Below are 16,196 nucleotides of genomic sequence, written 5' to 3'. Positions count from 1 at the left end.
TTTCATTCAAAAACAAGGACATTTCTAAGTATATGTTCCTCTGTTGACCTTATTTTCAATGTGCTATGATAAGTCTATTTTTTCTTCTTGTCCTGCCTATATTTTTCTTCCCCTCTTTCTCATCCTCCCTTTCTCTTTTCTCTCTCCTCTGTCTCGCTCTCTCTCTCTCTCCCCTAGAGAGGACCATGGCTACAGGCTAATCTCGGAGCAGGTCAGCCACCACCCCCCCATCAGTGCCTTCCATGCTGAAAGCCTAGTCGGGGACTTCGTCTTCCACGGCTCCATCTACCCCAAACTAAAGTTTTGGGGCAAGAGTGTGGAGGCCGAGCCAAAGGGAACCATCACACTAGAACTCCTCAAGTGAGTCAAATCAATCCAATCAAATGTTATTTATCACTTGTGCCGAATACAACAGGTGTAGACTTTACCGTGAAATGCTTACTTAACCTCTCTGGTACAAGTGGGACGCTAGCGTCCCACCTCGACAACAGCCAGTGAAATTGCAGGGCGCCAAATTCAAAACAACAGAAATCCCATAATTAAAATTCCTCAAACATACATGTATTATCCACCATTTTAAAGAAAAACTTATTGTAAATCCAACCAGAGTGTCCGATTTCAAAAAGGCTTTACTGCGAAAGCACACCATGCGATTATGTTAGGTCAGCACCTAGTCACAGAAAACCATACAGCCATTTTCCAGCCAAGGAGAAGGTGAGGGTTCACAAGTCAGAAATAGTGATTAAATTAATCACTAACCTTTGATCTTAATCAGATAACACTCATAGGAATTCATGTTACACAATACATGTATGTTTTGTTTGATAAAGTTCATATTTATATCCAAAAATCTCAGTTTACATTGGCGCGTTCAGAAATGCATTGTCTCAAACATCCGGTGAATCAAATTACAGAAATACTCATCATTAACATTGATAAAATATACAAATGTTAAACATACGAATAAAGATAAACTTCTCCTTAAGGCAACCGCTGTGTCACATTTCAAAAAGGCTTTACGGACAAAGCACACTTTGCGATTATGTTAGGTCAGCACCTAGCCACAGAAACCCATACAGCCATTTTCCAGCCAAGGAGAGTGTCACAAAAGTCAGAAATAGCATTAAAATTAATCACTTACCTTTGAGGGTCTTCATCTGGTGGCACTCCCAGGTCTCCATGTTAGACAAATGTTTGTTTTGTTCGTTAATGTCCCTCCTTTTTGTTTGAGCATTTTGTCCAGTAATCCAAATGCTTAAGGCGCGTGCACTAAGTCCAGACGAAAAGTTTTTAAAAAGTACAATAAAAGTTAGTAGAAACATGCCAAACGATGTTTAAAATCAGTCCTCTGATTGTTTTTGTCATAAATAATCAATAATATTTCAACCGGACAAAAGCTTTGTCGATAGGAAAGTAGAAACAAGAAAGGCGCTTCCTGATCAGACGCATGGCTGGTGAATGGAAATTTCCACTGGCCACTGATTTGAAAGTGCTGTCTCCCTCATTTTTCAGAGTAAAAGCCTGAAACAATGCCTAAAGACTGGCCACATGTAGAAGAAGCCACAGAGCTCGTGAACTGGGTCCTAAGTCTTTGTATGGTGGATAGGCTTTCAATGGAAAAACAGCCTTTCAAAATAATAGTACTTGGATTTTCCTCTGGTTTTAGCCTGCCATGTCAGATCTGTTATACTCACAGACATTATTTTAACAGGTTTGGAAACTTTAGTGTTTTCTATCCAATTCTACTAATTATATGCATATCCTATCTTCTCGGCCTGTAGCAAGCAGTTTAATTTGGTCATGCTTTTCATCCAAAATTGCTGCCCCCTACCCTAGTGAAGTTAAGTGCCCTTTTCCAACAATGCAGAGTTAAAAAGAACAACATTTTTTCCTTATTAAAAATAAGAAAAAAATGTATTTAAAAAAAATAAGGCTATATACAAGGACTACCAGTACCGAGTGAATGTGCAGGGGTATGAGGTAGAGGTAATATGTACCTGTAAGTATGGTTAAAAGTGACTAGGCATTCAGGATAGATGATAAACATGAGTGTGTGTGTAGCGTCTATGCATGTGCGTGTGAGCGTATGTAGTGTTTGTGTGAGTGTATGTAGTGAGTGTAGGTAGGTAGAGTCCAGTGAGTGTGCACAGCCAATGCAAATAGTCCGGATAGCCATTTGATTAACTGTTCAGCAAACGTGTGTGTGAGAATCCATTGTACTAAAGCTTTGTTTTGCTCCCCTTCTCCCCAGGCATGGTGAGGTCTATACATGGACCAACCCTTTCTGCTGTGTACACAATGTCATCCTGGGTAAACTGTGGATCGAGCAGTATGGCACTGTGGAGATCCTCAACCACAGGTGAATATAGGAATGGCTTTTGTTTACCTTAGTTTACCTTCAATTCTTGGTTTGGAAGCATATAAATGTGTTACTATCCACTACTTTCAGTAGAACAGACATAGGGGCAAATCCTAACTTCCACTTCAATACAATGTTCACTTAACCTATTGACATTAATGCATGATTAAGTCTGGTTCACACTGGCAGTTTGAAGTGACTCAGATCCTTTTTTTTTGCGTTTCCTTTTCGAATCTGATCTTTTTCCTGCAGACTGAACAACCAATAAACACACGGAATCAGATATTCTCAAGTCAAATTCAAACCACATTCATTAGGTGATGTAAATCTGATTTATTGACCCTTAAGTGTTTTAGACTTATTTGGCATATCTTGTTACTTGCTAACTACTCTGTTGACAGTTTGATAAAAACATGTGGTAGCTAACTAGCTTATTAATTGTTTACAAACAAATGAGTGAATATGCTAGCAAGCTGAACAGCTAGCTAGCCAGTTGACTCTTTGTGGTTAGAAAAAAATGACACATTTTGAAGTTGAAAGTTGGATCTTCTTATCATTTTGAGGCTTAGTTGTTCATACACTGATTTTGAACAGTCAAAGCAACTGGGAAAATTTTATGGGAGGCGTTGTTGTCACCTTTGCTTGCAACACAAGAACTGCTGAGCAATAGGAAACCCGAGAACCACCACCAGTCAAGTCAGCCTTCACCACTGTACACACACCCCCGTCATTACCATGACAACTAGCGTAACCATGTCAGCAAATGACTACAGTCTGAGCATACTGAAATCCCCTTTGGTCACTTGTAACTTGCTGTTTGGACAGTCAGTATCCCAAAACGGATTTGAAAAACAAAACTGATTTGAGCGTTAAGGTAATAATAATAATAATATATGCTATTTAGCAGACTCTTTTATCCAAAGCGACTTACAGTCATGTGTGCATACATTCTACGTATGGGTGATCCCGGGAATCGAACCCACTACCCTGGCGTTACAAGCGCCATGCTCTACCAACTGAGCTACAAGGTCTTCGTTGTGAACAAAGCTTAAGTGAAAATGTGACTTTAGTGGTAGTTAAGATTTGCCCTGAAGACAGTACTTGAGCCATAATGGTCTGGAAATGAATGATTGTTTCTTTTCTCCTCATTCTTCTGGTCTCTGTCTGTCCTGAGCAGTACTGGTGATAAGTGTGTGCTGAACTTCAAGCCATGTGGCATGTTTGGGAAGGAGCTACACAGAGTAGAGGGCTACATTCAGGATAAGAGGTACAGAATGTGGAAGTATTGGCACTCTGATACACCACCTATGGCTAACTTCTTTGGTCCTGAATTCACTGGTCCAGTTGAAGTGTTTTTGTGACACACTGCAACAAAAATATTTACAACGGAAAACATAATCTGTGTTCTTATTGGGCAGAGTTGATCAGGGTCACACAGTTTTTCTGGGTAGTCTTAAACAAACCTACTTTGAAACAAAAGTATACAACTTACACATGGTTATGGGCTTACAAAAAAGAAGACACCTGTACTGTCATATATACAGTGGTTCTTCCTTTAAAAGTTTTGAGCTTATGCGTGACCGTTTGTGATAGATGGTGGCAGATAAATTGTGATAAATTGCATCATTCTGGCATCATTCTGGCAACAATGGCTGACACTTAAATAACGTGCCATAGAATTCTGCGGCACCCCCAAGCTGTGCTGCAGTACGCCACAACTTTTAAAGGAAGAACTACTGTAGAGCTGAAATGTATAACATTTTGAGTTTGAGTCACAATATTAATCTTTATATACATCACAAAAGACTGAAATATAACATAACTGTTTATTAAAATCAAATGTGCCGAATACAACAGGACCTTACCGTGAAATGCTTACTTTACAAGCCCTTAACCAACAATGCAGTTCAAGAAATAGAGTTAACCTCTTCAGTCTACCCTCTACTTTTTCGAACATTCTGTTAAAAATCGCGCAACATTTCAGCGCCCTGCTACTCATGCCAGGAATATAGTATATGCATATGATTAGTATGTGTGGATAGAAAACACTCAGACGTTTATAAAACTGGTTAAATCACGGCTGTGACTTTAACAGAACTTGCGTTTCATTGGAAAGTGCAGGAAAATCTGATCACTGAAAGTGGAAAAATATATCCATCCGCCGCTTCAACCCATTGTTATGGGCGAAAGACATTAAATATGACTGAGGTTGCAGTACCTACAGCTTCCACACGATGTCAACAGTCTTGTCATTTGCCTAGGATTTGTTTCTTGGTCAAACGAACAAGAGACAGCCCATTTCTTCCGGTCTCCGACCGGATATTTTGGTTGAGAAATACACAGACAGTATTTCAAGACGGACCCTTCGCTTATTAACGTTTACTAATACCTAAAGTTGCATTACAAAAGTATTTCGAAGTGTTTTTGAAAGTTTATCGTCGACTTTTTGAATTTTAAAAAATGACGTTACGTTATGAAACGCTATTTTTTCCGTTTATCACACAGTCTTCATAGATCGATATCTAGGCTATATATGGACCGATTTAATCGGGAAAAAATACCCAATAGTGATTATGGGACATCTAGGAGTGCCAACAAAGAAGATGGTCAAAGGTAATGAATGTTTTATATTTTATTTGTGCGGTTTGTTTAGCGCCGACTATGCTAATTATTTTGTTTACGTCCCCTGCGGGTCTTTTGGGGTGTTACATGCTATCAGATAATAGCTTCTCATGCTTTCGCCGAAAAGCATTTAAAAAATCTGACTTGTTGCCTGGATTTACAACGAGTGTAGCTTTAATTCAATACCCTGCATGTGTATTTTAATGAACGTTTTGAGTTTTAACTAATACTATTAGCATTTAGCATAGTGCATTTGCATTTCCAGAGCTCTAGATGGGACGCCTGTGTGCCAGGTAGGAGCAAGTTAGAGAAGATTGACTAAATTATTTTTATTTTATTTTTTATTTAACCAGGTAGGCTAGTTGAGAACAAGTTCTCATTTGCAACTGCGACCTGGCCAAGATAAAGCGTAGCAATTCGACACATACAACAACACAGAGTTACACATGGAATAAACAAAAAAATACAGTAGAACAAAAGAAAAACAAAAAGTCTATATACAGAGAGTGCAAATGAGGTAAGTTAAGGAAATAAATAGGCCATGGTGGCGAAGTAATTACAATATAGCAAAATAAACACTGGAATGGCAGAAGATGAATGTGCAAGTAGAGATACTGGGGTTCAAAGGAGCAAGATAAATAAATAAATAAATAGTATGGGGATGAGGTAGGTAGATAGATGGGCTCTTTACAGATGGGCTATGTACTGGTGCAGTGATCTGTGAGCTGCTCTGACAGCTGGTGCTTAAAGCTAGTGAGGGAGATGTGAGTCTCCAGCTTCAGAGATTTTTGCAGTTCATTCCCGTCATGGGCAGCAGAGAACTGGAAGGAAAGATGACCAAAGGAGGAATTAGATTTGGGGTGTCCAGTGAGAAATACCTGCTGGAGCACCTGCTACGAGTGGGTGCTGCTATGGTGACCAGTGAGCTGAGATAAGGCGGGGCGTTACCTAGCAGAGACTTGTACATAACCTGTAGCCAGTGGGTTTGGCGACGAGTATGAAGCGAGGGCCAACCAACGAGAGCGTACAGGTCGCAATGGTGGGTAGTGTATGGGGCGTTGGTGACAAAACGGATGGCACTGTGATAGACTGCATCCAGTTTGTAGAGTGTTGGAGGCTATTTCATAGATGACATCACTGAAGTCGAGGATCTGTAAGATGGTCAGTTTTACGAGGGTATGTTTGGCAAATGAGTGAAAGATGCTTTGTTGCGATATAGGAAGCCGATTCTAGATTTAATTTTTGATTGGAGATGCTTAATGTGAGTCTGGAAGGAGAGTTTACAGTCTAACCAGACACCCAGGTATTTGTAGGTGTCCACGTATTCTAAGTCAGAGCCGTCCAGAGTAGTGATGCTGGACGGGCGAGCAGGTGCAGGCAGTGATCGATTGAATAGCATGCATTTAGTTTTACTTGCGTTTAAGAGCAGTTGGAGGCCACGGAAGGAGAGTTGTATAGCATTGAAGCTTGTCTGGAGATTAGTTAACACAGTGTCCAAAGAGTGGCCAGAAGTATACAGAATGGTGTCGTCTGCGTAGAGGTGGATCAGAGAATCACCAGCAGCAAGAGCAACATCAGTGATGTATACAGAAAAGAAAGTCGGCCCGAGAATTGAACCCTGTGGCACACCCAAAGATACTGTCAGAGGTTCGGACAACATGCCTTCCGATTTGACCACCGAACTCTATCAGAGAAGTAGTTGGTAAACCAGGCGAGGCAATCATTTGAGAAACCAAGGCTGTCGAGCCTGCAAATAAGAATGTTGTGATTGACAGAGTCGAAAGCCTTGGCCCGGTCGATGAATATGCCTTCACAGTAATGTCTCTTATTGATCGCGGTTATGATGTCGTTTAGGACCTTGAGCGTGGCTGAGGTGTACCCATGACCAGCTCTGAAACCAGATTGAATAGCGGAGAAGGTACGGTGGGATTCGAAATGGTCGGTAATCTGTTTGTTAACTTGGCTTTCGAAGACCTTAGAAAGACCGGGTAGGATAGATATAGATCTGTAGCAGTTTGTGTCTAGAGTGACCAAATTATGTTAATAAAAAGTAACAGAATAACGAGGCTATATATAGCGGTACTGGTACCAAGTCAATAAGCAGTGGTATAGTTTAGTTGAGGTAATTTGTACATGTAGGTAGGAGGAAAGTGACTATGCATAGATAATATACAGAGGGTATCAGCAGTGTAAAAACAAAGGGGGAAGGGGGTGTCAATGTAAATAGTCTGGGTTGCCATTTCATTAATTGTTCAACAGTCTTATGGCTTGGGGGTAGAAGCTGTTAAGGAGCCTTTTGGGAGCCAAATTGGGAGAGCTTGGTATGTGTCTCCGTGTGTGGAGTGAAGGTGGTCTAGAGTTGATTTTTTTCTGGTTGCATGTGACATGCTAGTAGAAATGAGGTAAAACGGATTTAAGTTTGCCTGCAAGTCCCCAGCCGCTAGGAGTGGATGAGCATTTTCTTGTTTTCTTTTGGCCTTATACAGCTCAGCTCGTTAAGTGCGAACTTAGTGCCAGCATCGGTCTGTGGTGGTCAATAGATGTCTATGATTAATAAAGATGAAAACTCTCTGGATAGAGGTCTACAGCTTATCCTGAGGTACTCTTACTCGAGAAATACCTCGACTTTAATATTAGACATTGCACCCAGCTGTTACTGACAAATAAACCAGACATAGCTGCTCTGTCCTGCCAATGCACAGAAAACCCAGCCATCGCTATATCATCTGCCACGACTCGGTGAAACATAAGATATTCGTTTTTAACGTCCCGTTGGTAGGATAATCTCGATCGTATAGCATCCAGTTTATTTTCCAGCTATTGCACATTGACCAATAGAACGTATGGTAAAGGCGGTTTACCCAGTCACCGACGACGGCCCACTGAATTTCCGTCATTTCTTCACGCTAATAGCTAAATTAGGGACAAAATAACTTAAACAACGCTTACATTTTTGTTAGTTTGATTTATTTAACCTTTATTTAACCAGGAAGGGCTCATTGAGATTTAAAATCTCTTTTCGAGAGCGTCCTGGCCATGATAGGCAGCACCAAGTCATTACAAAAATTACAGACAAAGAACATGAAAAACTACAAGTAATCTAGTAAAAACCATAGAATTCACAAGAGTTTAACAAAATCAAAAACGGCAAATTAAAAACATTGAAAGGTCAGGGAATCAGTCTCAAGATCATTCATCAGTGATTTAAAAATACCAATCGGGACAAGTTCTTCCAGTTTAAAAGTATTTTGTAAGGCGTTCCAAGACGATGGCGCAGAGTACATAAAAGCCCTTTTACTAAATTCAGTTGGGACATTTGGAACAGTTAGCAGGATAAAGTCCAGCAAACGAAGAGAGTACCCACCACATTTCTGAACAATAAAAAATAGCACAGTTGGTTAGGAGCCCGTAAAACGGCAGCCTCCCCTTTGGCACCATTATCATCAAAATAGAAACACCGTGTTTGAACAACATTCCACCCATGCGTCAACTAGGTAATTTGACTGCAGTAAAGAGTAGTACCTTCCCGTGTCAAATGGTTTCGAAGCGTTTCTCCCTACTGAACTCGCCCCTGGTGGGTGACACACAATGATAACATGGCGTCATTCTCTGTCAGTGCTGCAGTATTTGGCTGCTGATGTCTCCTCCCCTCTCTGTCCCTGGCAGTAAAAAGAAGCATTGTGTGATCTATGGGAAGTGGACTGAGTGCATGTGGAGCGTGGACCCCCAGACATACGAGGCCAACAAGAAGGCTGAGAAGAAAGACTCCAAGAAACCGAAGAGTCAGGTGAGTCAGTGTCTCACAATATGGTGTCCTTTTCTAGAGTAAAGATATTTTCAAAGCAGATTGGGCCTTGTAGTGGACATATTGTGTGTGTGTTTAATGTTTGTTGACTCATTGTAATACAACATTGACTTGTCTTGATAACTGTCCTCTGATTTTGATTTCCTGATTCTGTCAGAATGCCATGACGTAATGTCAAGGTAAAAATGAGACCAGGTGTGTGTGTGTGTGTGTGTGTGTGTGTGTGTGTGTGTGTGTGTGTGTGTGTGTGTGTGTGTGTGTGTGTGTGTGTGTGTGTGTGTGTGTGTGTGTGTGTGTGTGTGTGTGTGTGTGTGTGTGTGTGTGTGTGTGTGTGTGTAAAACCAGTGAGAATAGTGTAGTTCATTTCACAGTGGATATGGTATATTCATGGTACATGAAGTAGACATACAGGGCATTGAGAAAGTATTCAGACCCCTTGACTTTTTCCACATTTTGTTACGTTACAGCCTTATTCTAAAATTGATTCAATTGTTTTTCCCCTCAATCTACACACATTAATCCATTATAACTATGCATAAAAGCGTGTTAAGAAATGTTTGTAAATGTATTATAAATAAACTGATATCACATTTACATAATTATTCAGACCCTTTATTCAGTACTTTGAAGCACCTTTGGCTGCAATTACAGCCTTGAGTCTTCTTGGGTATGATGCCGTAAGCTTGGCACACCTGTATTTAGGGAGTTTCCCCCATTATTCTCTGCAGATCCTCTCAAGCTCTGTCAGGTTAAATGGAGAGCATCACTGCACAGCTATTTTCAGGTCTCTCCAGAGATGTTTGATCGGGTTCAAGTCCGGGCTCTGACAGTGCCACTCAAGGACATTCAGAGACGTGTCCCGAAGCCACTCCTGCGTTGGCTTGGCTGTGTGCTTGGGGTCGTTGTCCTTTTGAAGGTGAATCTTCTCCCCAGTCTGAGGCTCTGGAGCAGGTTTTCATCAAGGATCTCTCTTTATTCCGTTCATCTTTCCCTCAACCCTTACTGGTCTCCCAGTCCCTGCCTCTGAAAAACATCCCCACTGCATGATGCTGCCACCACCACCATGCTTCACCGTAGGGATGGTGCTAGGTTTCCTCCAGACGTGACGCTTGGCACTGAGGCCAAATAGTTCAATTTTGGTTTCATCAGACCAGAGAATCCTGTTTCTCATGGTCCGAGAGTCCTTTAGGTGCCATAAAGGCCTGATTGGTGGAGTTCTGCAGACATGGTTGTCCTTCTGGAAGGTTCTCCCAACTCCAGTGGAACTCTGGGGCTATGTCAGTGACTATCGGGTTCTTGGTCACCTCCCTGACCAAGGCCCTTCTCCCCCGATTGCTCAGTTTAGCTGGACGGCTCTAGGAAGAGTCTTTGTTCCAAACTTTGCCACTGTGTTCTTGGGGACCTTCGATGTTTTCTGGTACCCTTCCCCAGATCTGTGCCTCGACATAATCCTGTCTCGGACCTCAAGGCTTGGTTTTTGCTTTGACATGCACTGTCAACTATGGGACCTTGTATAGACAGGTGTTGTCTTTCCAAATCATATCCAATCAATTAAATTTACCGCAGGTGGACTCCAATCACGTTGTAGAAACATCTGAGGGATGATCAATGGAAGTCTCATAGCAATACTTACCTAATTAAGGTATTTCTGTTTTTTTAATTTGTAAAACATTTTCAGAAATATCTAAACCTGTTGTTGCTTTGTCATTATGGTGTATTGTGTATAGAGTGATGAGGGGGGAAATGATTTAATCCATTTAAATAAATAAAAAAGGCTGAAATGTAACAAAATGTGGGAAAGGTCAAGGGGTCTGAATACTTTCATAATGCCCTAATGTCCCTTGCTGAAGTCATTTCTGATTTTATTGCTTTATTCAGAAGGAAAATAATACACTTATCATTAGATTTTTGTAGGCATTGCTAGTTTTATATAGACTTGCATACGTGTGTGTGTGTGTGTGCGTGTGTGTGTGTGTGCAGGAGGAGCCTGAGGGGGCAGACAACGATGATGCAGATGACATGCCTGAGGTCCAGGAGACCGTAGCTATGATCCCTGGCAGCACCCTGCTCTGGAGGATATCATCACGACCCCAACACTCTGCTAAGGTAACGCACACACAGCTTAGCCTATAACCCAACAGCTTACACACACACATATACATTTTGGTATTAATTATGTATAATGTTATTTTTCCAGATGTATAACTTCACTAACTTTGCCATGTCGCTGAATGAGCTGGAGCCTGGCATGCAGGACCGCCTGGCCCCCACAGACTGCCGCCTGCGGCCCGACATCAGAGCCATGGAGAACGGAGACATGGGTATAGAAGTTCTTCTATTACATCCTCACACCCTACATGATGCTGCCCTCTACCGTTCATCTGGGGTGGTACATTCACATGTCTTTTTTGTGTTCAGATTCCATTGTTGTTTTTTGAGAGGTGTTAAGTATGTCAGTGCCACATATCCACAAAGCCAAAGTATTAGAAACTAGTGTTAAGGTTGTGTATCTAAATAGGTCATTTAAGATCCACTGTTCTTGTATGTGCAGATGAAGCCAGTCGAGAGAAGGCGAGGCTGGAGGAGAAACAGAGATCGGCTCGGAAAGACCGTTCCAAGGATGAAGAGGAATGGTCCACTAGGTGACAACTGAGTGTCCTCACATTTCAAGATTTGTATTTATTCATATGACATACTTGTAGAACATAATGGTCAATGGTATTATATCATTTAAAGTAAACCATAATAACCATTATCTTGTCTTCCAGATGGTTCCAGTCAGGCACAAACCCCTACACGTCATCCCAGGACTGGCTCTACACGGGGGGCTACTTCGATAGACATTACTCTGAGCTCCCTGTTATCTACTGATCCAGGTGGTCTCCGTGGGAACACCCACCAACATCCCCTTAGCCTCCCTATCACTCCTGCCAGTCCCCTGACACTCTCCTGTTCTAAGCACCACAGTCTCCCATTGGAACTCTGAACTGGCGATAGACAAGTGTTATACAAGGAGAGGCTATGTGTTGTTAACACAACCCTCCCCCGTCTTCTAATAGTTATGGAACAAACAGTCAACGGTGAAATCAGGAATGTGAATGTGCCTTTGATCATTGGAGGCATCAAAGGTGAAAGGTGAAAGCAGAAAGGAACTGAGACTGTGATTTGTTCCTGAACAGGAGTGCTTTGTGGGTACCCCTCCCCTTCCTCCCTATCTGACCTGGGTCGAATACCTATTTAAAATATTGGAAATGTTTTAGTTTGATTTAACTTGCTTTGCATGGCGAGTTTGCACATTTGGGACTATTCCTTTGGTCCCATTGCGCCTGACAAAATAAACCAAGCACACCTGGACTATTCCAACCAGGTTTGCCTCTCCTTATACAGTGTTGGAAAAAGTACCCAATTGTCATACTTGAGTAAAAGTTAGGATACCTTAATGGAAAAGGACTCAAGTTGAAGTGAAAGTCACCCAGTAAAATACTACTTGAGTAAAAGTCAAAGTAATTGTTTTAAATATACGCAACTATCAAAGGTAATTGTAATTGCTAAAATATACTTAAGTATCAACAGTTAAGGTATTTGAAATGATTTATACTTTATGTTAAGCAAATCAGATGGCACCATATTATTTTTTTAATATGGGTAGCCAGGGGCACACTCCAACACTCACACATCATTTACAAACACTGTGTTTGTGTTTAGTGAGTCCTCCAGATCAGAGGCAGTAGGGATGACCAGGGATGTTCTCTTGATAAATGTGTGAATTGGACCATTTTCCTGTCATTCACAATGTAGTACTTTCAGGTGTCAGGGAAAATGTATGGAGTAAAAAGTACATTATTTTCTTTAGGAATGTAGTGAAGTAGAAGTTGTAAAAAATATAAATAGTAAAGTACAGATACCCCAAAAAATGACTTAAGGGGTACTTTAAAGTATTTTTACTTAAGTACTTTATACCACTGCCCCTATATACGTCCAGAGGTTGAGCTTCTCATCACTACCTGTCACGTAATGTAAGTTATATGTATAGATAAGAGTAATGACCATTTGCTGTATAAGCCTATCACACGCTTATCTCTCCACATTGGCCAGTGCTCACTCTGTGAATACAGAGCGTCAGTTACATTCCCCCAGCACAAAATATTCCTCTCTTACGCTTCTGCATGGCTATTGTCTCGCTAGCTAACAGCGTTAGTGACCCCTAGCTTTCTGGCAGTAGCCTACAGTACATTCAGCTCCCACTGTTTACCTAGTTAAGTCAACTTAGTGTTAAAGTAATCATTAGTCATGAAAATAATTGCGGTTAGTAAGATTATGCGAAGAGTAATTTGTCTGTTTTCCAGTATGTATACATTTCTAGTGGCTTGTACAGAATCTGAAGCCATATGGTTCCTTTTAACTACAGGTATGACTGGCGTGGGGTGGTTTGCTCTTCAGTCATTGGCTATGATTAAGTGAATTGACTATTGTAACATGATAAAGCATGTACAATATACATGTATGTAAATACCTACTTTATCAAATATAGCTAGCTAATCACCATAACTGTCCTACCAGCTCAAAGTGAATCTGGAATTGATGGGATTATAACTGATATACGGGAGAAGTCATTGTATAATATTATCAGCTTCCCTTGCCTTCCTTGTGTTAGGAACTCTGTAGCTTTCTAACCACCCTCCTACATCACCAATCTCTTTTATAATGGTCAGCCATTATGTGTAGGTTCTTATTTATAAAAGACTGGCATCAAATCATTTTTTAACAAATCTAATATATTTTGGGGGATTAATGTGCAGTTAATTGTACTGTGGTAAACATTACATTGAAGCCTTGTAGATTTAGCCTAGATGCATGAATCAAAGTGTAAACCAATGTGCTTCTGCTCTGGAGGTCTTTTAAAAGCAGCAAACCACTTTAGTGTCTGTTTAGTAAAACATGCCATGTTGACCATTGGGAATGCTGTTCACTCTTCATGGGAATCCAAACGGAATCTCTTGAAGTGAAACTATGGGGATTCAGTTTGGTTTCCCAGGATCCACTTCATTCCCTGCACTACAACCTGGCCTACTCTCCTGAACCACGCTGCATTTGAAATGACCGCCAAAATCTATGCATCCAACCAATAGCTCTGAGTTTCTCGGCGTACATTTACATGGTATAGTAATACACATACTTTAGTTTTGTCACCGGCAGCCAAACCCACATATAGATGACAGTGCTGTCAGCTTGTTTGACTGTAGATGAACCAAAAGTGATTGTGTGAATTTGGTCTGTGGATCACCATGGTAGTCTGTGAGAAAGTATTATAAAAAGGAATCCCCAGCTTAGATCAATTTGATCTTGACTGAATATTGCTTTCACGAATGTCTTAGTTTTTGTGGTATTGCTGGTGGTTGGAGAAATGGGCAACACAATGTGGCAAAAAGAAATGACAAACCAAGAAGCCTTTGATCATGTCTTATCTTGATTGATAGTTTTTTCCCCAATGGTTATACTTAGTGCCTGAATTTTTAAGGCCTAGATTCAGTCAGACCAAGCGTTAACTGGCGATGGCCGACACCCATATAGCTGATGTTTTGGTGGTGTCTGAGGTGTAACTGCGTTGGCGCTGTCAAATCGTTCAGCAGCTGCTCTTGTGATCATTGTCACGAAGCCACACCCTTCCCCCTCATGTTAGAAATTCAGAATGAGAACGTGTAGGCGATATAGAAATAATGACACTCAAATTGAAATTTATTTGACAAAAAGTACAATTTTGATTTATACAACATGTGACTCCATGCAGCCAATGGCAATGTCTGCTTTAGGTATAAAGCCAGGAGCCGCAGTGAATGTAAATGTAAATGTGGGATTTGACAGTTCTCACGCAGTTCCACCTCCAACACCGCCAAAACAACCGCGATACAGATGTTGGGTAAAGCGGATCTAATTGAATATAGAGCCCTAAGTAAACAGATTTTCCTGTATTTCATTTAATATTTAAGATGTTGATGTTTAGTTTTATCAGTCATGTTTTTAACATATGCTTTTCAAACCCATCTCTGTGCTTTATTGTCAGTAACACTTTGAAATGTTTAGGTCTCAGCAGATGTGTATGTACAGGAAATGTATGTAAAACAAATCACACTGCTTCTGGTTGTATCTACACACTTCCCTGTTTCATCAAATGCTAATTTAACTAGCATCTGAAGATTAATGTACCAACATTAAACAAGTAGATTTTTATCTTGCTTTGTGTGTGTTTTCATAATAGCTTATATAAGTTGCGTTTTTAACATTTTGAAAATCCTCTTGACTGTGTGGTTGTCAATGTAAATATGTTCTTCTGCCCTGTGTCTCAGATGTTTAGTACAGTAGAATCACAAGCCAATAGCATATTATTTTGTGCAATTGATTTATTAGTATTTAAACAAACTTATGGGGATAACATTATTGCAGCTGTTTTATTTTGAGGTGGAAGTTTTAGTGGGTAATTTCTTGCAAGCTGTAATTTAGGCAGCTTGCAAGTTTATGGGAAAAATCTAATGAAATCATATAGTTTAACTACAGTACAAGCTTTTTTTCTTAAAGAAAATATTGTTGAACATAGAAACCACAAATTGGAAGTTCACTTAGGGCTGGATTCAATCTGTGTTGCGGAAGAAACCCGCGTTCTAGCTTGATTTTAAATTTAAAGGCAATGTTCGCGGATACTGCATTCAGGGTTAACGCTGTATGTCGGCTCAATCGGAAATTACCTTTACATTCTTCCGCGGATCTTCCGCGATACGGTTTGAATCCAGACCTTTTATTCTTTTTTTCTCCATTTCATAATGAAAAATGATGATCATGGTGGAAAGGAAAGCTTTTCTCAAAAGAATGACCGGTATGATTTTTATGACAAGCTCACTCCATACACCACAATATACTGTACACCACCAGCTCAGTCTGACAGCGTGTGCGTTTGCATGATACGCGTTCTCTCATAAGCCCTGTTTATACCTGCCGCTAACATGCATCCTTTGTCCTGATCCCGTCCACATTTACAGAAATATGTCTATACATTGTATTAAAATGTGCCTCTGTCTGCATTGTGACCAGATCTCCTGGCCCCTCCCTGTATGCAAATTACTTTAATTTTCTAGCCCCCCCCCCAAAAAAAATTATGACACATTAATGCCATGTCATTGGTGCCACCTGTCAATGATTTTAGAAGGTGGAATAATTATGATTTAAATGTTTTTTTCTGTCCAGATCCGTCTAGGCTGTGTTTACGCAGGCAGCCCAATTCTGATATTTCCACTAATTGGTCTTTCGGCCAATCACATATCTTTTCACATCAGATCTTAGTGAAAAAAATATCAGAATTTGGCTTCCTGCGTAAACGTAGCCCATTGTGCCGATTACCTCTGGAGGTGGCGAGGAAGA

General features: G+C 40.7%; 1 protein-coding gene across 8 annotated transcripts in view; it reads left to right on the top strand.

Moving 5' to 3' along the window:
* LOC124017458 (oxysterol-binding protein-related protein 2-like) overlaps positions 1-12,539 on the top strand; it is a 40,765-nt gene extending 28,226 nt beyond the window's left edge. For 7 of the 8 annotated variants that reach the window (XM_046332654.1, XM_046332657.1, XM_046332659.1 and 4 more), the window contains 8 exons: positions 178-360; positions 2,252-2,359; positions 3,537-3,626; positions 8,648-8,768; positions 10,767-10,892; positions 10,984-11,107; positions 11,338-11,428; positions 11,555-12,539. In XM_046332654.1, the coding sequence (XP_046188610.1) occupies positions 178-360; positions 2,252-2,359; positions 3,537-3,626; positions 8,648-8,768; positions 10,767-10,892; positions 10,984-11,107; positions 11,338-11,428; positions 11,555-11,657 (946 nt within the window). In that variant the 3' untranslated portion in view covers positions 11,658-12,539. The remainder of the gene's footprint in view (positions 1-177; positions 361-2,251; positions 2,360-3,536; positions 3,627-8,647; positions 8,769-10,766; positions 10,893-10,983; positions 11,108-11,337; positions 11,429-11,554) is intronic. The other variant, XM_046332653.1, reaches the window with a different exon arrangement.
* Positions 12,540-16,196: the final 3,657 nt, after the last annotated feature.

The sequence above is a fragment of the Oncorhynchus gorbuscha genome, unplaced genomic scaffold, assembly GCF_021184085.1.
Source record: "Oncorhynchus gorbuscha isolate QuinsamMale2020 ecotype Even-year unplaced genomic scaffold, OgorEven_v1.0 Un_scaffold_21:::fragment_2:::debris, whole genome shotgun sequence".
NCBI lineage: Eukaryota > Metazoa > Chordata > Actinopteri > Salmoniformes > Salmonidae > Oncorhynchus > Oncorhynchus gorbuscha.
This window is presented reverse-complemented; position numbering and strand designations above follow the sequence as displayed.